Source organism: Ammodytes marinus, assembly GCF_949987685.1.
Source record: "Ammodytes marinus genome assembly, chromosome: 8".
Taxonomy (NCBI): Eukaryota; Metazoa; Chordata; class Actinopteri; order Uranoscopiformes; family Ammodytidae; genus Ammodytes; species Ammodytes marinus.
The window spans coordinates 21,071,780-21,094,021 of record NC_137212.1 but is presented as its reverse complement, the minus strand read 5'-3'; the positions used below and the strand labels follow the sequence as shown (position 1 = coordinate 21,094,021).

At 41.2% G+C, this 22,242-nt stretch overlaps 3 protein-coding genes across 5 annotated transcripts in view; 2 read left to right on the top strand and 1 right to left on the bottom strand.

Annotated features, from left to right (window-relative positions):
- Positions 1-184: 184 nt before the first annotated feature.
- On the bottom strand, positions 185-6,921 carry ubxn6 (UBX domain protein 6). Its single transcript, XM_080031971.1, has 11 exons — positions 6,771-6,921; positions 6,147-6,313; positions 5,717-5,778; positions 5,508-5,636; positions 5,299-5,396; positions 5,050-5,125; positions 4,845-4,929; positions 4,072-4,291; positions 3,070-3,200; positions 2,791-2,939; positions 185-2,184 (listed from the first exon to the last, which is right to left on the bottom strand). The coding sequence occupies exons 1-11, from the start codon at positions 6,851-6,853 to the stop codon at positions 2,059-2,061; spliced, it is 1,326 nt and encodes a 441-aa protein (XP_079888097.1). The 5' UTR covers positions 6,854-6,921; the 3' UTR covers positions 185-2,058.
- Positions 6,922-7,581: 660 nt separating this feature from the next.
- Positions 7,582-17,887, top strand: uap1 (UDP-N-acetylglucosamine pyrophosphorylase 1). 2 transcript variants are annotated; one of them, XM_080033270.1, is made up of 11 exons: positions 7,582-7,671; positions 8,720-9,037; positions 9,986-10,190; positions 10,758-10,933; positions 11,047-11,219; positions 13,570-13,763; positions 14,089-14,229; positions 15,494-15,682; positions 15,987-16,013; positions 16,947-17,013; positions 17,128-17,887. In XM_080033270.1, the coding sequence occupies exons 2-11, from the start codon at positions 8,755-8,757 to the stop codon at positions 17,218-17,220; spliced, it is 1,548 nt and encodes a 515-aa protein (XP_079889396.1). In that variant the 5' UTR covers positions 7,582-7,671; positions 8,720-8,754; the 3' UTR covers positions 17,221-17,887. The 2 variants fall into 2 exon arrangements, with proteins under 2 accessions (XP_079889396.1, XP_079889397.1); XM_080033271.1 differs by lacking the exon at positions 15,987-16,013.
- Positions 17,888-19,463: 1,576 nt separating this feature from the next.
- The window catches only part of ddr2a (discoidin domain receptor tyrosine kinase 2a), a 37,725-nt gene continuing 34,946 nt past the window's right edge, over positions 19,464-22,242 (top strand). For both annotated transcript variants that reach the window (XM_080032390.1, XM_080032389.1), the window contains exon 1: positions 19,464-19,622. The gene's annotated coding sequence lies outside the window, so the exon portion shown is untranslated. The remainder of the gene's footprint in view (positions 19,623-22,242) is intronic.

The following is a 22,242-nucleotide window of genomic DNA, read 5'->3' as shown; positions in this document are numbered from 1 at the left end:
TACCACCAATTTGGTCCAGTAATTTGTTAGTTTTGAGGTGGAGTAGGAGAAAACATTTAAGTTGTCAGACATTCACTAAATCTGAAGGTGTTAACTAAAAATGCCTATCAACTTCCCTTCCGGTACAAACTGAAGTCAAACACTGACTTGCCTCATAACTCTTTATTAAACAAAAGTTGAGATGCAATGCAAGCGATCTTTATTACAGGCAGGTTAGAAAGCGACAGAACACAACTCAACATCTGGACAGATCAAAACTGCTCACTAATTAACGTAATGTTACAATGTTGATAAAGCATTTACAGCCTTCCATTGAATACATGTGGCTGGCTGAACAAGACATAAGAGTTGCTTATGGCTGACATGGCCTTTCTGGGAGGGACATTTTAACACTTCAAATAAGCCAGCAGTTTTAAATGTGTTGCAATTAATGTGTGTGTAAAGTTGAAATGTGCAACCCCAGGACTTTTAAGATCTATTTGTGCAAAACTCACTTGGGATGTCTTAGTAAGACGAGCAATGAGAGGTAGGTAGTTGTCATCTTCACCAACCAAGAGCGGGAGAAACAATAAGCTTCTACACATTTACATGGTATAGATACCTGTACAGGATAACTAAAGATTTTAACCTTCAATAGCATTTAGAGGGAAAGGGTGATACAACCCAATTTTGGGGTTAGTGATCTTTGCCCAACTTTGATTTCTCATTGGATTTATTTGGTGCTAAACATTGTATTTTAATGTACTACAACCATGTGAGAAATATAGACCCATCCTATCTCACGGAGGTGTGTTTGATACAAACAAATACAAGACTCCAGATTCATTTTAATCAACATTATCTGAAGACATCACTAGTCCATGCTGCCAGTTTTTACAAATGTATGCCTGCATGCAAGTTTCTGCAGTGAGCCTCTACAATTCAAACATTTGACAATCGAATAGTGTGAACAAAGTCATTTGTTTGAGGGTTTTTATCATTTTAAAATAATGGGCACACTTTACATTAAGTATTTTATAAAGTTTTAACTTATCTGAAAAGCTCATAAAACTGGTAAAATACAAAGAAATTATTTGGTAGGAGTGGGAATCATTCGCGTTGTCAGCCCATGGCTAGTTATAAAACATTATACGTTGTGGGCCTTATCTGTAAATTATGTCTCCGTTTTGGAAATACATTTTAAATCTGATTATTCAGAAACTGTTTTGAAATATAACTTGGGCTTGTACTCATACACATACAAATAAATAACATTTGAAGCTTTAACTAAGCAGCCAGAGAAGTCTGTTGACCATCACCAAGGAGTGCGGTGCCACGAGGACAAAACACAGACAGGGCAAGCCCGACTCCAATCACACCAAATCTGAGCAGACGACCGACAGATAACAAATGAAAAACGCTGTTTAAACTTGAGCACTGTATCAAACACTTAGGGCATTGACAAGCTTTAGTAAAGCCAGTTCACAAGACACCCAACAGCTTTTAATGAAAGAAGAATGGTGCTGAGATACACTCGATACAAATCAATAGCATCTGACCAGATTTACCTGCCTTCACTTCTCTTGAACTTTTTAGCATAGGTTAATCCACCTGCTGTAGTGTATACTTAAAAAATAATGGTGTAGAAGTGCTGACAGTTAAAACAATGTCTCTCAACATGCCATGTGAAGTATACCTGACTGCTTGACTGTTGACTACTAGAGAACTAAAGGACTGCTGCAAGAGCCTGTTAAGTGCACAGCATGTACATTTAAACAAAAAACATGTTCTTTGCTTTCTCCTTTACATCTGTTACCAGTGCTTTTGCTGCTGAGGGAGTCTGTAGTGCGAAATAATCCCTTCCCCTTCTCATGGGAGAGAGAACGGTATGCTCAGCAAAACAAGCACATTAGGGTGAAGTGGCCCCTGATCTATCGCTCCTACTGACTTAAGTAAAGTTAGAATTTGTAAAAAATAAACTGATCACTAGTCATTTCGTGAGGGAGACTTCCAGCCCAGCAATGCCAGGAGGAGGGGGGGGTAAAGCAGGGGGAGGGAGTGCCGAGCGGTAGCCTCTCCTCAGCTCAGGATCCGGATGCTTTCCAATAGCTCTGGTTTGAGGAGGGCGTGGCTCTTTCCACCTGCAGCTGCAATGTCCTCCTGCACAGCTGCATCCCAGTGAAATATGAGCAGGGCTGCAGGGACCTAAGACAAACACGTACAGGCACAATGTGATATTATAAACTGATTTTTTTTTTGGTATTGGGACTGCAATAAAATATACTGGTTGGTTGTCATATTCATTTAAACAGTCAAATAACGACACATGTGCACTAAGAAGTCATCTTGCTGAAAGGTTTTCAATATACAATTTCATAGAATGACAGAAAGAAAGAAACTACACATACTTGTTTTTTTTAATGATATTAATTAAGCATGTATAAATCTGGTTTTATTTTCTTTATTGTCAACCAACCATGTAAAAAGACCAACGCCAATATGGTCTGACTCTCAATACTTTTGAAGTTCTCTAACATGTCTGTGGCACATTCATTTGTTCCAAATAAAGACATATATTTAAAGATTTTACTCAAATACACCATTTCAATAAAGTCAGTCAGAGGCTGTGGTTGATTTCTATCAAACATTGCTCATACGTTACATTTGTTGGGGACTATTTTCAGCAGTGGATGAACACACATTTTAAAAATACGGGAATAATTAATTTATATCCCCCCCCCAAAATGCTATCTAAAATAAACAATTTTATAAAGGCCATTCATTTTCATTAAATAACTAGTTTCGACTCACCAAGTTCAACTCTGCGAGAGCGACTTCTTCTGACTCTTGCAGTTTCTGACTTCCAGGTGCGATGAGCTCAAAGGGCTGCCAGCCTTCCACCAAGGACTCCCGTACGAAGGCAAACAGTACAGGCAGCCGGTCCCACGCATAGAAGGTCCCTGGAGTCACATACCATCTTTACTGACTCACTTCCAGGGCTTTCAATTTACCTTTTGTTTCATTTTCCTATATTGTTGACATGTTTTTTAATGTTCTGAATTTATAAAAAAAAAAAAAGGAGGCCCCTACCTTGTAGTAGGTTCCCATCAGGCAGTCTGATCCTGAGCAGTGTGTAGTTGTATTTCCTTCTCTCCCTCTGCTCCTCTTTCTCCCTCATGGCCTTAGTGCGCAGCATGGCGTTCTTCTCCACCAGTTCACTCCTGGGAAACACACACAAACACACTGGTCAATGACTGCAGCTCCGCTAAAACGAGGATCACACCACAGCCCGGGGAGGGACATTGTGTGAGGTGCAAAGCTTGAAAGGATCCATCAGGAATCATTATAGAGTGTGTATCATGTGTTCCAGGTTGGTTACGATCAAGGCCAATTCAATAATTGCATAGAAGGAAGAGTCACAAGTGTAAATTTATATCGGTTAAATATTCAGCACAGTCCAGATATTTTATTGATAGAATACTAGGACATTGTATCCAGATAATTTTGTTCCATCACAGCCACAGGCCAACTTCTATAGCATGCATCCATAAGATGTCACCGTCTCCTCTCTGACCCTCCCTGAGGGTTTTCACTAGAATACTCTAACATGGTAGCTGTGTAGAACAAAACTATAACCAGCCTGTTGCGGTCATGTTGCTAGTGTTGTTTGTGTAAGATTGAAACCAGAGGTGCACTGCATAATCACACTCTGAAAAAGAGTGTTGCTCAAATTACAAAATGCAGAAGGGAGGAATCAGATATTGATCGTGACTCTACACCACCCTGGCATCACAACCACAATCAGATTAAAAACATTTTTGTTTTGTTTTTCTGTGCAATTAGATGTGAACAACAGTAATACAATTGGTGTTTGTTTGCAGAGGAAGCACCTCCACAACACAATACTAAAATACTAAATATATACTAAATACTAACAGTGCCAACATGTAAATAACACTGTGCCACTGGTAATGCCCTTGTGGTCAAATGGTGTTATTTTTATTTCTTTTGAAAATCGAATTTGAATTTGATCTGTTTATTGGTGTGGCTAAGTTTATACATTTTAAAACTGTCCAGTAGAAGTGTGTGTACCTCTGTTGCTGCTCCTTTTTCAGCTCCTCGCTTGTCAGGTTATAGAACTCTTGTGGCAGCTCAAAGCGCTGGGCGTTGGGAGACGGTCTGAACGCTTGAGGCTGTCTGTCCAGCTGAGCTCTGACCGGCTCTCCTTTCTGCAGACGGTCCATTCTCTCCTTCATCAGATCCAGGGCCTCATCACCCAGGTCCGGTAACACTAGGAACTCCTCTTCCTCCTCTGATCTCCAGGAGAGGCCAAGCACAATCAAAACAATAGGTTATAAATTGTAGGAGTGTAACAATACACGTAATCGTACCGAACCGTCACAATACTGGCCGTACCGTGCCGAACCGTACCCCGATACATAATTATGGCGTAAATAGCGTCAAGATTATGTAAATATGCCAAATGTACAGGCTTGTTTTGATTTCGGTATGGCACTTGCACTTTTATTTGAGAGGTACGCTATTTATTGGAGACCTTGGTTGTTAGCAGCAGTATTTTTCTTTTTTTATCCTGAAAAATACCTATAAGCGCCGCGGCAGTTGTAGTTAATGCTGTATGCAGTTTCTTTTTTTTTGCATTTCTACTCTTAACTGAGAACCGTATCGTACTGAACCGAACCGTGACTTCAAAACTGAGGTATCAACTGAACAATGACTTTTGAGTACCGTTACACCCCTAATAAAGTGACTGAATGTTCATGACAAATTTGAAATGTATCAGCACAGTGCAAAGACACAAACCATGTTGATAAGGAACATGTTAATCAAGAGAGGGATTTGTTTACCTTGACCTTCTACAGGAAGCATCAAGCTCACAAAGCCGAGGGCCAGAAGGAACTCTCTACTGCCTTCCACACTACGAACTTTCTCCTGAAAAAAAGAAAAAAAAAATGGAATGTAAACTTATCTTCCCTGTGCTTACAAACAACAGGATGCCATGCAGTTGGTATCAAATGTCTTCAATGTATGTGGCTCATCTTACAAACACACCTGGAACACCTTGTTGCTGAGTTTAATCTTCCTGTATTTCTCCTCTGTGGGATTCTTACATATATTGTCAACATACCTGTTTACAAAACAATGAGGAAATGTGAAATATGATTGAAAATACACATCAAAATATAAAGTTATGGGAGACATTAAACTGAGTAAGAATAGTGGAAAGTGAGTCAAAGTTTAAGTCAGTTGAGAGATAACCTCCCATCTGTAAATAGTGTCATCCACTGCCATGTGTCTTACTTGCTTATTATGTCCACAGCGGCCTTCACCTTCTCTCTGTCTTTGTTAAAGGTGTGGATCATCATAATAGAGGCTTCCACTTCATCCTCTTCAAACCGCTGACGGTAAAAACAAAGTGCATGTTTCATCCACACTGTCTGGATTAAACTGTTATGTTGCAAACACATTCTGATTTAGTCAAAACAACACCACGTGCAGAGTAGACATACCATTAAAATGGCCTCTTTGATGTGAACTTCCCTCTCACTCTTGGTCAGAGTTGCTCCGGTAAGCGGACAGGTGAAATACACCCCTGACACTGAGAGGCAGGCGGGATCCTTCACTGGCACTTTGGATCCCTGGAGAGAATCCACCGAATGGTCAGACTAAAAAACTGATCACTGGGAGCCAAATGTAATCAAATCGCTGTGATTCGTACCTCTGCTGCAGCCGCCTCTTTTTCAGCCACTGCAGCCGCCTCTGCCTCCAGCTCTCTTTTAACTACAAGTAAACACAGAAGATAGCACACAGAAGATCAATCTAGTGACCAGTGCCTTTAAATTGTCTTTATTTAATCACATTCTGACATTGCAACAAACAAGCCCTTTAACATGATCTTGAACATGATTTTTTTAAATCATGTTGAATCAGGATCATCTTCATTACCACCACAATCAATCAATGATCTGAATTAGGCTTCACAGTCCCTAAGCATCTTATGACAAACATATTCTTTCGAAGCAAAGCTGTACTGCTCAAAGCATACACCTAACCATTTTTATAAAATAAGAAACAGTGGTGTGAGGGCAGCTTTGATTGCTTTCAAATCCCATTTATCAGTGCAACATAGGGTTCGTTGTTGGTCTCACCCTGGTTCCTGATGGCGTCTTGAGAGGTGTGGACCTTCGGCTTCGGATGCTGCTCGATCCGGGCCAGCGCTGCGGCTCCGGCCCGCTGGGCTCCTTCAGTGGGTCTGGGAGCAGCATGGCGGTTCTTGTCGCTGGAGCTGCTCTGTTGCCCTGCATGGGGCTTGGCGCTACGAGGACAGAGAAGCGCAGTAAGTAGACGTTAAAACAGCCAAACGTTAAAACACACACAAGTTTAGCTCAGGAGAAAGCTCACCTCGCTGGGCTACTTCATATGCTAACCACAGTGACACAGCAGGTCTATTTCTAGTGAGTAGTTAGGCGGCTTAACCAAAAGTATGTCTCACTTACCATTAGCTAAACTAACTTTTTCAAGGATTAACTGTTTAGCTGAGGTGGAAGCCTTCAGTTTTATAATCCAGATGCTAACGTTTGAAAACATTAAAAAGCTAACTAACATTCGAATCACAAATAAGCCTTACTAGTACGCCTTGCCACATGCTAATAGCGACCAAGTCATTAATTAATGAGCAGCAGTTAGTGTTAGCTGTTTACTAACTCAATCTTGCAAACGTTAGTTAGCTATGTGGCTAGCGTCGTAGAAGAGAAGAAGGGTTTTCTATTTGCCTCGTGTCCTGAGTTAGTTTCTTCCCAGGTCCCGCAGTTTTAAACTTAATATCTTTCTTGATGTCATCGAGAAATTTCTTCATTTTCCTTTATCTGTCACAGAAAAATCGGATAGCAAAAACACAGATGGACGAAGAGCGTCTCTCTGACAGAGGAGGACCAAAACAAAACTGCGTCACGTGACAGGAAACTACTTCCGCGCGATAAATAGCAGTGTCGCCCCGTTGTGGTAGATATCAAAACTGAAGAATACAATTGCAGTGCACCATAATTTATTTTTAAATATTTCAATTAAATTTGAAGCTGAAGGAGACTTGCGGAGAGGTGAAGTATTAAAAACCACACTTTTAACCGTTGTTTTATTAAATTCATTGTGGCACTTTTCATTTTATTCCTGACCTAGATGTATAATGCGGTCTTCAAAATATTACTTTATTCTATTATTACAGAGTTTTCTGAACTATTCATTCAGGAGTAGCCAAATACTGGTGGTTTGTTCTTCAGTGGGTTTGTGTGATGTTTACCACACTGCCATTCGAGTGTCATTGCAGTAGAAATAGATGAAGAATACATTTCTAAATAGAAAAAAATATATAACCTCCATCATCACTGTACATTGACATTTAACTTCTCTGGCAGGCATGTTTCCAATCATTTTAGGATTTCTTGGTATTGTGGACCCCGTTCTGACAAAAGGATTAGTTGGGTTGGGACTCGTTACGCCTACATTTTACGAGGAACACTTTAACGCAGCACCAGCACCACACACTTCTAGTTAGCGCCACGTCAAACGTGACGTACCAGGAGGTGTAGTCCGGGTGGGAGGCGTCCTAGCGGCACCAGAAACTACACAACGGCTGGCATTTATGCTATTAAAGCCGAAAGGGAACGCTTCTGAGAGGTAAGAGTTTAATATTTCATTCATTCAATCTCGTGTATTCAACAAATTCAACATGTTAACCGGGTAGCTGATTATCTGCCCGTCGGGCTGTTGCCTGCTGTCACTCGCGTGCTGCTCCTGCTGAAGACAGCGACACACAGTTTGATATAGGCTATTTGATATAAGTTGTTTATCTTCTTTGTGTTGTGTCTTGTGGTCATGGACCGAAAATAAAAACATTTACTACTACTACTGCTATCTATCTTGAATATTATAAAAAGGCGCTTATTGCAAACAACATTACTTGGCAACAGCAGTCTGTTCCATCAGATCATGGTGATTCTGTGTTTCTAAATGAGGTGTAGGCTACCTGCTGTGTTTTGGTAAGATACGAACAGACTCTTAAAAACATAAAGTTCTTTCAGTATGAGAACTTGGCTATTTAATATCAGAGTTACAACATCTCTAACAGCTCTCAATGTTTGAGAGTATGTTGCTTTAGCCAATAGCATTCCATTCAAACGCTTAAGGATCCCCCGCCGGTATTGGTATGAAGATTTACTGGACCAGTAAGCTGTTCATTATGGGTGTGGCCTCAAACAGAGAGAGTAGCCTAATTAAACATTCCACTAGTGACTTCAATTAAACATTTGTCTACAGCTCCGGTATAAGATATAAACGTCATGCTGGGGCGTTGCATTCAGTTGTCACTGGTTGTGACAGTGTAGCCACACAAGTAGAAATACTGTGGGTCCTTAAGCCCAGTTCTCACCAGAACAGCCCCTGGGAGTTTTGACTCAACCAAACCAAATGTTGTTGCCATACTGTATTTACCAGGATTGATCCACTGCAGAGGAATATCAAATTGGTCGCAATATAGTTGTACTGGCTTAGTAATAAAATGTAGTATCATAAAAAAGTAAGAATAAGCTTAAAACCCCACATCTGTATACTATGTGTGTTAATGTAAATTGCTGAGGACATGACATTTATATCCACATTGGTTTCTACAGCCCTGCTCCCAGTCCCCAGTAACCACATCCCATTTTTTTTTCGTCCGTTGTTTCAGCGCGGCACACAGTTGATCAAACAGCACCCTTCATCATGGACCCAAACGCCAGTGGACTGGTCCAGAGGTTGGCTGAGGCCGGCCAGTCTCACCTCCTACAGTTCTGGGAGGAGATGAGCCCCGAGGAGCAGGCCGACATGACCTCCAACCTGCAGGGCATGGACCTCACGGAGATCAACGGATTCTTCAAGAAGGCCATGGAGACCTCCAGCAGCATCAAACAGGAGAAAATGGACGCCCGCATAGAGCCGGTGCCACGCGAGGTGCTGGGGAGTGTGACGAGGGATGGGGACAGCCTCAAGGACTGGGAGCAAGCAGGTCGGTGCCATTAGATTATTTTATGCTCCAAGAAGATACATTCACACAGCTACTTTCTGAAACATTTGTCAATATTGTATAGTGTGAGATGTATGACAATACAGTGCAACACAATCAATAACCACTAGTGACAGGTAAAAACTCATTGACATTAAAATCTCTTTTCCAAGAGTGACCTTTTATGATACTATACTATACAATACAATACAAAACAATACAAAAGTGTGAGCAAACAATTGTTAAGCAAGACTTGCTCATTGTATGAGTTAGTCAGCTTGCGTCATTCATTATACTTTGCGCAATAAGCCCTCTCAGTGGGGGTCTGACCATTTAGCAAATTCTCCTTGGGCAGCAGAGAACATCTGGTCTTGCTCAAGCATGACGTAAATAGTGTTGCGGCTTGTTTGACCCTCATCGATGAGGTCACTCTGTTTTACAGGCTCGCCCTGTTCGTTGGTACAAACTTCCGGTTTTGGCACTATAGCAATTGAATTCACGCAGCAGTACTTCATGTAAGATAAACTAAAACTGTTATACACCACTGAAGGAAATAACTAATAAATACAATCAATAAAAACTTGGCTGGGGTGAGGGGTCATAACATTTAAGTCCAGCGCTGATGTGATATGTCCTATTGCCAAAGTCCTGGACTAGTCGTAAAATGTTGGGGGAGAGCTTACCGGTAATACATTTGGTTTGTATATTTTACAAGCATTGCTTCTGGTTAAGGTTGTTGTGATTTATCTAAAGAGTCCTTACAAAGGCAATAAGGATGCACTATAGCCATCATTACAGATTAGAGAAAAAGCTAATGTATCAAGACTGTGTCCCATCATATCAATATCATGCCCTACATGTGTTTTACTATCTTCAATCAATTTTTTCCGGACACACATTGTTGCTACTATTTATGACGATTCAAACCCTTCTGCTCGGTGCTCCCTTTAGGTCTGCATTGCATCTCTCAAAATAAAGTGGCTGCCCTGCTGCTGGCTGGGGGCCAGGGGACCAGACTGGGGGTCTCTTACCCCAAAGGCATGTACGACGTGGGTCTGCCGTCACACAAAACCCTCTTTCAGATCCAGGCTGAACGCATTTTGAAGCTCCAACAGCTGGCCGAGCAGAAGCACAACATCAAATGCTGTATTCCCTGGTAAGACTTGATGTTATTGAGGAAGAGATGACTACGCTGTTTTTATTCGCTGTGCCTGTTATAAGTTGAACTTGAATTGCTGCTTTATTTGAGAAAAAGAAGGCTCCCAAATAGGCTACTAGTGTCTAGCTGTTCATAATGAAAGCTCAAACTATGTGTCCTTGTCCATGCTGCTTTTCATGATGATTAACTGGATCAAATCACTGCCAGGAAAATCAGTCAAGGGAGTTGTATTACGGGAAAAGGGTTAGTTCTTCCCTGTGGGGCAGATCCAAGGGCTGTTAGAAAATTAGTAAAAATGGAAATACCAGAAGGGCAGTGGAGTGTATGAAGTCGATAAATAACACTGTCGTTAGAGTTACTTAAGATTAGTTCTGATTTAATGAAAAAGTTGTTACATTTTTATTGTCTGTAATAAAAATGTACGTCACACAGCACACACAAACTTTTCCTACGAATGCATCACTTCTTCCTATAGCTATCTGTTTTACACTGAAGTATTTGAAATAAAGAGCTTGACAAATAGTAAAAATAATTGGTGCTAAATTCCTTCTGTGTTGCCTTCAGGTACATCATGACCAGCGGCAGGACAATGCAGTCCACCATCGACTTCTTCTCAAGACATAACTATTTTGGCTTGGAAGAGAAGGACGTGCTCTTCTTTCAGCAGGGGATGCTACCAGCCATGGATTACAACGGCAAGATCATCCTGGAGAGCAAAGGGAAGCTCTCCATGGCCCCTGGTAAGCAAGCACACTCAGGATCCGCCATTTTGGCTCAATTCACCCTGTTGTTTGTTTCTTATTTTGCCAAGTGGAGTGTGTTTCAAACAAGTGACTCTGTGGTTGTGTTTCAGATGGTAACGGGGGTCTGTACAGATCACTGGGGAACCAGGGCATCATGAGTGACATGGAGCAAAGAGGGATAGAGTTCATCCATGTTTATTGTGTAGATAACATCCTGGTCAAAGTTGCAGATCCCGCCTTTATTGGTTTCTGTGTGCAGAAGGGAGCGGACTGTGGAGCTAAGGTTGGTCACACCTCCTCTTCTTTCTCTTTATTCCTGTTTTTAATTTTTATTCAAGGTCTCTGTTGCGCTTTTGAAGGACTCCAAATAGGTCTTAAGATGAGTCATCGTGCTTATTGGGTATGGAATTGAATTGTCAGAGTTTATGGTCCGAATTCTTTGTGTTTGTTTTGGTTTCATAGTTCTACTTTTTAAGAATGAGCCATCCTGATTACAACACCCGGATACCTATAGTTTCCCCTTTTACATTTTAGTTGTGTTCTACCTTGCATTAAAGTCTGTCTTTCATATCAGTTGGCACATTTTAAGGGGAGGAAAAAATAACAAAGGTTGAGCAACCGGCCTGTTATATTCCTGTGATTAAAAAAGAAGAAGTTTGATGCAGCCTTCCTGCACACAAATTTACTTTTTATCAACCAAAAAAATGTAATAGTGCACAAAGACTTCGTTATTACTCATTTAAATATAGACGTAGGTAATAAGTGCATCTCGAAGTGAATGAACTACGTCATCAGTCCAGTCATAAGGGTTGAATATGATCCGGTCTGACCACTTCTTTTTAAATTCCAGGAGATCCTAAAGGATGACGGATGTTTAATGTCATTCATATCTTTTCCATTGTGTGTCTGCCTTGTGTGAAGAGGTGTGGTCATTTTGCTGTCAAAACAGTTCAGCAGTCTAGACAGCTGCACCTACCTCAACTCACCACAGGGTGGCGATAGAGACCACTTTGCCTCAACCTGTCCTGTGCTCCTCTTGAGCAATTCATTTATTAAAGCTTTCTAGGAAATTTATGAGTACAGTCCAAAATCGTCTTTCACTTTGTGGGGACGGAAAGACAGTTTCTTTGGACACAGTACTTTTATGTAACGGAAGGATTCAAGCTTTTCAGCCTAAAATGGTTGAACTGGAAACTTCTCTCAACTTAATGCATAAACCATATTCATGATTTAATTATGACCTTTATTTTCCCTTCTTCACCCCGGCCATAATCCTCTAATTTTTGCCTTGTAGTGGTCAAAGTGTTTGGAGGGTGAAACCACATCTTTCACTCTTCACTTTCCCAGATTTAATGGTGACGAGGACTTAATTGTGAGGGACTGTGTGACCCTTCAAAGTATATTTTGCACTAGATGAAACCGAATGTGACTCGTTGGTTGGCTGGTGGAATACTGATCGGCCTGTTGCTGTACAGGGTCTCCTGTTGTAAAAGTAGTTTGAGTAATTGTTGTCAAGGTTGCAAAGAATTGGAGATCCAAATAGCCATAGACAAAACCTGGAGAGAGCAGCGGCATTCGTAAACAAGCATTGGCTGACTGATACTTTAACCAGTGATGGTGGTGCATAGGCAGCAAGTCTTAATGAAGTATGATTTTCAGGTTTTTCTTGCCATCAAAATAAAGGGGTTTCTTGTATGCTTAGTTTTGCTGTTTTAGATATCCACTGCATATCTAAATACCTCATTACCAACTCAGACTGTACCTTTTGTCTAAGCAGAACCATCCTATGAAATAATTGTTTTAATCATACTGTGAATGTTTTCAAGCAAAGAGGTTGAAATATTTATGAACAGTGTCGAACTTAAGATCATCCACACCCTGCTCTTGTATGACATTTTGGAGCGGTGTGCTATAGTGGAGCAGAGATGGAATGAGAGTCCCACCCTCCCTTCATAAATGACTAAAGCTCTGCAACAGTTCATGTGGCTTCACCGCCGTCCCTGCCCCCCTCACCCCACCCCATTCACCAACCCCCTCATCAGGACTCCACACTCTGTTATTAGCAACCAACAGATGGGGAGAGGGTTTTTCTCATGCAGTGCAGACTTACTTTAACGTGCTGGCTGAAATACAGTTAAGAATATCTGATCCTTTCCTAGCAGTTTTTAAGATTTATTAGAATACTAAACTTACGTAAACTTTTGTCATTACTCCTGCCTCCCCATTGTCATATTGCCATTATTAATCTTACAAACTCACATTTCATTACATTATCTCCTCTCTCAAACTCGCCACAGGCATGCGCTTGGGAGCTGGTTTCTTAAAAAAAAAATACATATATTGCTTACAAGGTGCCGCTAGAATCATCACAAACTCAAAGTCCCTCGTAGCTACTTTGAAGAGCAATGTCACAAGTTACATTTCATAATTGGGTTATTCACCAGATATTAGTTACTTATATCTCTAATCATCATCTGCCACTACAACAGACTACATGATGAAATATATGATTGCGTAATTAATGCTGACGGATACATTCTATGACTGGGTTGATAGTTTAATTTGTCCTAGCAGCAGTTTGTTGGAGAGCAATGGAACCAAATAAAGGATTCTTCTGTCTTTTGTTTTTCCAGGTGGTAGAGAAAAGCAATCCGACAGAGGCGGTGGGCGTGGTGTGTAAGGTGGACGGGCGTTACCAGGTGGTGGAGTACAGCGAGATCACCCTGACGACGGCTCAGAAACGCAGCGACGACGGCCGACTCATGTTCAACGCAGGGAACGTGGCCAATCACTTCTTCAGCTTCTCCTTCCTGAAAGACGTAGTGGAGTAAGACCATGTGTATTCTCCTTGATCCAATGCTCTTGTGTCACTCAACATTGTTATAAAGTAGGGGGTGCTCGTGGTGTAGTGGTAAGAGCATCCCCCTAGAGGCTCAGTCCTTACTGCAACCGAACCTGTTCGAATCCAACCCGTTGTCGGTTCTCTGCATGTCATTCCCCTCTTTGCCCCATTTCAACTCTGTCTCTCCAAATCTGTCTTAATAAAGGGGAAAAAACTCCCAAAGATAATCTTGAAAAAAAACCATTGTTCTAAAGTAAATGTGCTGCAGTGTGCAATGACATGGCATCCCTCTCCCTTTGTTTTGTGTCAGGAAGCACGAGCCACAGCTGCAGCACCACGTGGCCCAGAAGAAGATCCCGTTTGTGAATGAGCAGGGCCAACTAATCAAACCAGAGAAACCAAACGGCATTAAAATGGAGAAGTTCGTGTTTGACATCTTCCAGTTCTCCAAGTGAGTAAAGTGCGTTTTTATTTTTTTTCATAGAGGGGAACAGAGTGTGCTGCGACATAATGACTTCAATGAATATCCTATTCTTCTATTGAGAGGAGGTGACTTCTGGGACGCCTTTCGTTCAAATTTTTTATTTTTTTTTCCTGGGCCTTGATCTGTCCTTCCATGCAAGAACCAACCCTCCTTTTTTTCCAGTCCCCGATCCCTATCCGCCAGCCCATAGTCCTTCTCCTGCCATTGCTCCAAGGTCTGATCCAAGCAGACTCAAGCCTGCCAATTTCTTCTGCAGGAGGAAGGAGCTTTATGAGCTGCCTCCTCCAGGCTTGAATGACATCAACTTTGAGTCACGCCACTACTAATAGAACTTTACATCTAATGAGAGGATTCCTGCAATGATTGACTGATGGAAAAACACTGCAGACATGTCCCAGCTTCCTTCGAGGTTTATTCACTTTATTTCAAAGTAAAAAGGGAAGAGAAGTCGTTTTTTTTGTGTTCGTGAGGAGATGGATTACAGTCGTGCACGGACTGGCAGACTGCAGAAACCAGATGGGCTCACTAACGTTGGAGCCGAATTTTGTAAAAAGTTCCCTTTTCTTTTCTTTCTTTGCTTGGTTGTGGCTCTCATAGTGTTTTTTTGCCATGTGCCATTTATTTTGTATTTCTTAGTGAAAATGCATTGCACATTTGGTTGCTGTTCACCTGCCAAGTATACAGTGTAGTTCATCATTTCTGATTCTTTATTTTGTAACGGCACACTTTGCCTGACTAGTTTAGAACCCGTGACCCAGAAACAGCCCTGTTATGTGAGGTGTTAGTGGCGTTATTGACACACTTGATAATATTGTAGGATCATATGAAGCAAACTGACCTTTTCCCATTACCCTTCTTTACAAAAATAATAGCTGTAAAATAATGGAAACATTTTGCAGAATGTCATAAACTATCAACCTTTTATAGTAATTTGAGTGCCATTTTGGAAAACAGTATCCAGTTTTCTGAGTGCAAATGCTAAAGATCTCTCTCTGTGTGTGTGTGTGTGTGTGTGTGTGTGTGTGTGTGTGTGTGTGTGTGTGTGTGTGTGTGTGTGTGTGTGTGTGTGTGTGTGTGTGTGTGTGTGTGTGTGTGTGTGTGTGTGTGTGTGTGTGTGTGTGTGTGTGTGTGTGTGTGTGTGTGTGTGTGTGTGTGTGTGTGTGTGTGTGTGTGTGTGTGTGTGTGTGTGTGTGTGTGTGTGTGTGTGTGTGTGTGTGTGTGCGCGCAACAGGACATTTGTTGTGTACGAGGTGCTGCGTGAGGACGAGTTCTCTCCGCTGAAGAATGCAGACAGTCAGGAGGGAAAGGATACGCCCACCACGGCTAAACAAGCCCTCATGTCACTGCACCACCGCTGGGTGCTCAACGCAGGGGGACACTTCATCGACGAGAACCGCAGACGCATGCCCGCCATACCCAGGTGACCCTCACAAATACAGCATCATACATGTCATATCACCTCATAAGACACACACACACACACACACACACACACACACACACACACACACACACACACACACACACAGGTCCATCGTGGTCATTCCCACCTTTTCAACACAAGCCACACCCACACTTTGTGTTCAAACTACATGCACTGGCTTTTTATTTTAAATTTTTTTATAGTATTTTTAAAATTATTTAAGCCTCACACTCTCACTTACCTCTCTCTCTCATGCGATGTGTGGTCTTGCTCCTGTGTGTTCCCGTGCAAATGTATCCAGAGACGGAGCAGACGTTGGCCACACAAAGTAATTATAATATATCCCCCTGCAGTACTGAGTGCATGGTGATGGGGTTTTGGCTTTCTTTCCCTCTCGCTCAGACTGCGTTAACACTTTATAACAGTACTTGTTATCCTTGATGTACCCTTTCTTTTATTACCACTGAAAAAAAGGAATCTGTATGGACACATTCCAGTCAGCAGCAGCCATTTCTACGGTTCAGTTTTAGACGCAGTCCTCCCAAGTGTCCTGGTCAGATGATGCAGTCATTATGACCTGCTGACAGATCCTTTTCCCTTCAGATGCTTTGCTACTAATAAACATAATGTGTTGCATGTTGGGTAATGGGCATATTGGGCACCAGTCACTGTGTTCTGGCAATCAGTGACAACTGGGCAACAAGGGCAGCCGTTCATTGCTTGCTAGTTTGTAGTTTTAAAGCTACCTGCTTCTTTTGGAGAATTCAAGCGAGCATGTGCTTCGATAACATTCATGGCACCTATGAATGTTATTCAGGCTCTTTAAAGGGGTGTGTGTGTGTGCCTTTTTCCGTAGTTGTACAGCTTTTCCTTCATTCTCCTGATACAACTGCGTGGGCAGCTGCTTAGAAAATGTAGAAGTACTTAATGTGTCATTAGTGATCGTTGTCTGTAATGTTGATCTAGAAATAAACAAGTTGAGTGATGGCAATGTGGTGGAAGGTTTTTCAGAGGCACTGCAGAGGAGATGGGAGCCCCCCATTACCTGTCATTCATCTGTTTTCTTCTAGAGGACGTCTGTTGCTGGTCAGAGGACTAATCACTGGTCTTGTCTGGGATGCGCTTATTGATTCTTTCGCCTTTGAACTCTAACCACAAGCTGCAGTGGAACAACAGCTGTGTCAAGGATATACAGCTGTCCCTCTGCCTTTTCATGAGAAAAGCACTCATTCTCTTTCATTCTCATTCCCCCCCAACACAGCCTGAAGGACGGGACAGACCTGCCAATCAAATGTGAGATCTCCCCGCTGGTATCCTACGGAGGAGAGGTAAGACCTGGGAACTGGAAACTCCACATGTTTTTTTCTGCTGTTTTTACTGAAATAATCTTAACTTAACAGCCACTTACAATGTCCTACTGATGTCCCATTTATTACTTGAAGGGTCTTGAGGAGTTGATTAAGGGACGAGACTTTCATCCAACCCTGATGATCGACGAGAAAGGGGTCCACGAGCTGGTGAAGAACGGAGTTTAGACAGGGTAGAGATTGGGGTAGAGAGATAGAGATAGAGATAGAGATAGATAGATATATATATATATAGAGAGAGAGAGAACCCAAAGAACCATCTCCCTTTTGGCTCTCAACCTTTTGAGGGGAGAAACTGTGATGTCACCGCTGTGCAATAACAAAAAAGTCCATGCATGTGTTCGTGAAAGAGGCTGTCTCGTTCCAAACTCTATGAACGGCCAAGATGAAGTGACTCGTTTACTTTTCAGCACCGAGTTTCTTTGCTTTGTATGTTTATGTTAAACTTAGTTCATATTTGTTTCGATGAGCACTCAAACACAGCATGAGATGAAGGACGAAATCCCTGTCACGCCGACTGGATGAAGCAGTCTTCAGGTGCATCTATTTATTTTGCTTATGAGACTTATTTTTATATGTACTGGATGATAGATGTTCTATAGGTGGTTATTTCATCCACTCATTTTACCTGGTGGGTTTTATACAACATTTGACTGAAATGATCAGAAAGATGTTTCTGACAAGGAGCATGTAATCAAGGTACATGGTGTGATATGTGGGGGGTATTTATAATATCTGCTTCTTTTCTGCTTGTAATCATTGAAGATTAAGATATTATACAGCTTTAAGAGATGCTATGATTTCTATCACCTTTTATTAAAGAAAGTTCCTACTCGGAAAAACTGTGACTGTGTTGTCTTTGTGTGTGCTGTACATTGTGTGTGTGTGTGTGTGTGTGTGTGTGTGTGTGTGTGTGTGTGTGTATAAACCTTTGTCTATAAAAATAATTATTCTGAAGTTTTTCTGAAAAAACGGTGCACAATGTTTGAAAGTACGAGTTTCACCGGCCGCTGTGTAGAGGAATTTTTTTTTTTTGCATTAAAGCTCCTTGTGTCTTGAATAGAAATTTCCAGAATATGGTTTATGTTTCAGGTGGGCCAGAGCATGCAACGCTGCTGCAGCTATTGAGGGAATATTCTCCTTTCTGACCAATTTTCTTTCTTTTTCTTTCACTGTCCTGCTCCATAACTGCATTATTATGCTAAGTAAATGCAGAATGGGTACTAAAAAAACATTTGCTTTACCTGTGTCTCAGTTTGTACATGGATCATTGTACAGAGAAAACTTAAAGACGAAAGATACCACAATAAGTAACTGTGATGCTATTTTGACAGAGCACTGCTTAAGTTTAAGCAGGTATTGTGTTCACCACGTTCACCATCTTAGTTTGATGTGTTAGCATGCTAACATTGCAGAATTAGCACTGAACACAAAGTACAGTTTTAGCAGGTATTTTAGCAGTTGAGTAGATTTGGATAAAATTCAACATTTTAAACCAGAGGAGAAATTCAGGGGTCAACAAAGTTATCCCAATTTATCCTCTGGGAACCTAACCCTAACCCTGAACCAAAATTGTGGACCAGAAGACTGACATTGCCAGCTTTGGAAGGCTATTATGCCTAAATAATGTGCAAAAGCATCTCCCGAAAGTCAATACAAAATCCAAATAACAGTTTAATTTCTTCAGTCTGGTCAAACAGTTCAGGAGCAAAACACACAGGTTATGACCATAGATAGTGACGTCACTAGAGAGAACCCTGATATTTCACTCACACTTTTGGACCTCTATGTTTTGGACACACACATTGAACTGGTTGGACTATTAAGGCTGTGACGAACTGCAGTGTTAGGGCCACTATTAATACAAGGAAAACAAGGAAAAGCATTTAAATGTATTTTAATATGATCACACCCAACATGTGACGATTATACTGTATATTAGGCCCAAGTAAAATATTTAGACTACAAAATCTTTAATGCACGATTTGCCCTTCTTGGGATCAATAAAGTTGTCTGACCTAATCTAATGAACAATTGCTGTAGCCACAGTAGCAACAGTTCAAAGCCACTTGTCTACATTTGCTATCAAATGACAGGGACATGGCTTCAGAGGACAGCAGCACAAGCGTTACCTTGAATTACGGTTGCTTCAGGCTTTGGCTGTCAAAAGAAAGGCTCTTTTCAGGAGGAAGAAAGCTTTTCTGATTGAGCATTGGATTCTGCCTTAATTGAAACCTTATGTGTGGCATGTGGAATTCTGGGACTTTGGCATGCCCCCAAGAATCCACAGAATGTGAAGTCCCCCCCACCCCCTTTTTTTCTTCCTTGCCTCCCTCTCTCTTCCTCTCTTTCCCTCTTTTCCTTCTCTCGCTCTCTTTTTTTTCCTATGTGCATGCAGTGGGTGTCTTACATCAGCCCAGTGAGCCCCGGTGGAGGCAGAGAGAGAGAGAGAGAGAGAGAGAGAGAGAGAGAGAGAGAGAGAAGGGCTCAGATAGTAACATCTTACTGGAATAATCTAAAAAAACAACAATCTCTGGACAAATGGTCTGAAAGGATAAGACATCTTTGAAGTAAGTCATCCATTTTCTTTGACTATTTGCTGTATTTAATTATGTCTTTGTGTGCACTGTAAAGTTCTAGGACTTTTAAACTCTGACCACTTTCTGGAAACTTTCTATTAGAGTGCCGTAAAGTTTCCTTGGGAGTCTTTTTTCATAGTGCGTGGGGATCCTTAGCTTTTCTTGTTTCGTACTCCATGTACCCTTTTGTGTGAAGCATTGCTGCTGTTTGCAAGGCAGACTAGAAGAGTGGACAGCAGAGCAGAGCTGAAGCAGTGCCACGATCAAGCTCCTCTCACCACTACTGACTGCAGATCCAGCTGTTTCAAAGTGAAGCCATTATAGACATATTTTCTCCTCAAGTCATGAGCACAGTTAAAGAAGAGAATACAAATGGTGGAAGCCTCTCTTTCCCAATGTCATCAAAACTCCAGCACAACCTTTAAAATTATACTTTTAAAAATTCTACAATATATAACATTCTATCTTATCCTTCCTCACTAAATTTAAACAACAGACTCATCTGGAGCAGTTTGAATTTAAATGTGACTCTGTATCATACGAATGCCTCGCCATTGTGCACAAAACTTCTTTTCACAAGCTACAAAAGCAAAATGTTAAAATGACGGGACTCTTATTTGAAGCCCCTTGCATCAAGCTCACACAGATTTTTGTCTTTGCTTTATTGTGGCGGCGGTATAGTAAGGAGAATGTTTTTGAAAGAAGTTTAACAGTTTTCTGTGGTCAGCTGATGAATTTTTGAATACTCGAGTCACAGCTTTGAAAAAAGATTCCCGTCCGTTCACCTCATGTCCTGCCTTCCTGTCACTGAGGTGGTGTGTGTGTTCCTCAGTGTTATGTAGGTGTCACGTAGGTGGTATGTAGGTGTCCTCCTGTGGTATGTGGGCGATGGTTGTCCACACAGAGGCCTCTCTTCTTCTTATTTTTCTTTTAACCTTGTTTAACTTATTTGGTGACTCAAGACGGCCCTCATTTGGATATGTAAGAATATGTGTGTGCTGAATGGGGACAATTGATACAGAGAGGTCAAGGTGATGCTGTGGTCAGTCTTGGTGGCTGTGTGTGTGCGTGTGTGCGTGTGTGCGTGTGTGCGTGTGTGTGTGTGTGTGTGTGTGTGTGTGTGACTTAGGATTGTAATTGTTGGCTGTATTGCAAATAATGATACTGCCTCTATAAAGTAACATGAGTGTGACAATTTCTTATGTAATTTTGCAAAAGAATAAAAAATAAATTAAAAATCCAATTGTTTTCAGATACAACAATATGAGTATTTAATATTTTCTTTTTTGACTTTGTATAATGGTATTTGTAATTATTCAGTAAATCTTTTTTAATATATATATTTTTAAACTAAATATTGAATTGATTAATACAGAATTTTAACTGTTCATATGTATACACATTGGAGAAATGCTAACTGTTTTATGCTGAGGCTGAGAAAGAATATAGATTCAAATGTTCAGGCTACATAGAACTAAATATAATTGTTTTATCACTGTCATTTGAAAAGAAAATCCAACATACAGAGCTGAACACTGATTTTCTCTTTGTTTATTAATGTGCTATGCACATCTGGGATGGTTTAGACTTTTAGTCAACTGAACTGTCTGGATAAAATGTAGATGACATAATGTTGTATCAGCATATTCTCTATTTTAAGTTACTCTGATTGGTGCTTATCATTTCTCCTCTCTTCACCTCCTCAAGGACATGCTTAGTCTGTTTGTAGGGCCAAATTCTGGGGCAACAAAGAAGCAATAGATGTACAAGCAAGCAGACATGGCAAGTTGGGGAGAAAAAAAATACAAAACTTCACCACAAATCAAGGACAGGAACTTACTTATCACCACGGATTGACTATTTATGAGTATGAGACAACAGGGGCGTGGATTTCTCTTCTTTAGGGCCTTTTTGATGTGAGACTGAATGCATAAGGAAAGCAATAAATAAGCAGAATGGAGGAGTTATTGCTTATGACAGGGAAATATATTTATGAAATGCCTGTGGTGGATGTCAGGGGGAGTGGATAATGTACTCATATTCAGAGTTTTTGATTTGTTCAGACAGTTGGAAAACAGAGGGGGGAGAGAGGGTTCATGGGGGATTTGATCCCACAGCATCACTCCATTATCTGGCTGTAATGTGATATCTGATGTAAACACATAAATAGGCTAAACAAACACACACACACACACACACACACACACACACACACACACACACACACACACACACACACACACACACACACACACACATTTAGGGAGAAATAGAACAGGAGAGAGAGAGACTATAGTGGGACAACATTAGGAGTGTGTTATCAATGCATCTGTCATTTCAATTAGCAACCCTCCCCTCCAGAGTTTTGGCGTCTGACTGACATCCTCACTTACAGGCCCGAAGAGCAGGCTGTAATTTTCACCCCCACATTCAAAACACTGACTGCACTGGAGGCACTGGGCGCTTGCTTAGCCTCAGCTGTAGACGCAGACGTCGTTTGATTGAAAGTGTTTTTTGCAAAAAATCAATGCTTCTGGCAAGAGAAAACCAGCTGTGTGCTCGCCAGCTGAGGTGCATGCTGTAATTTGGTATAAATAGTGGCGTTTCAGGG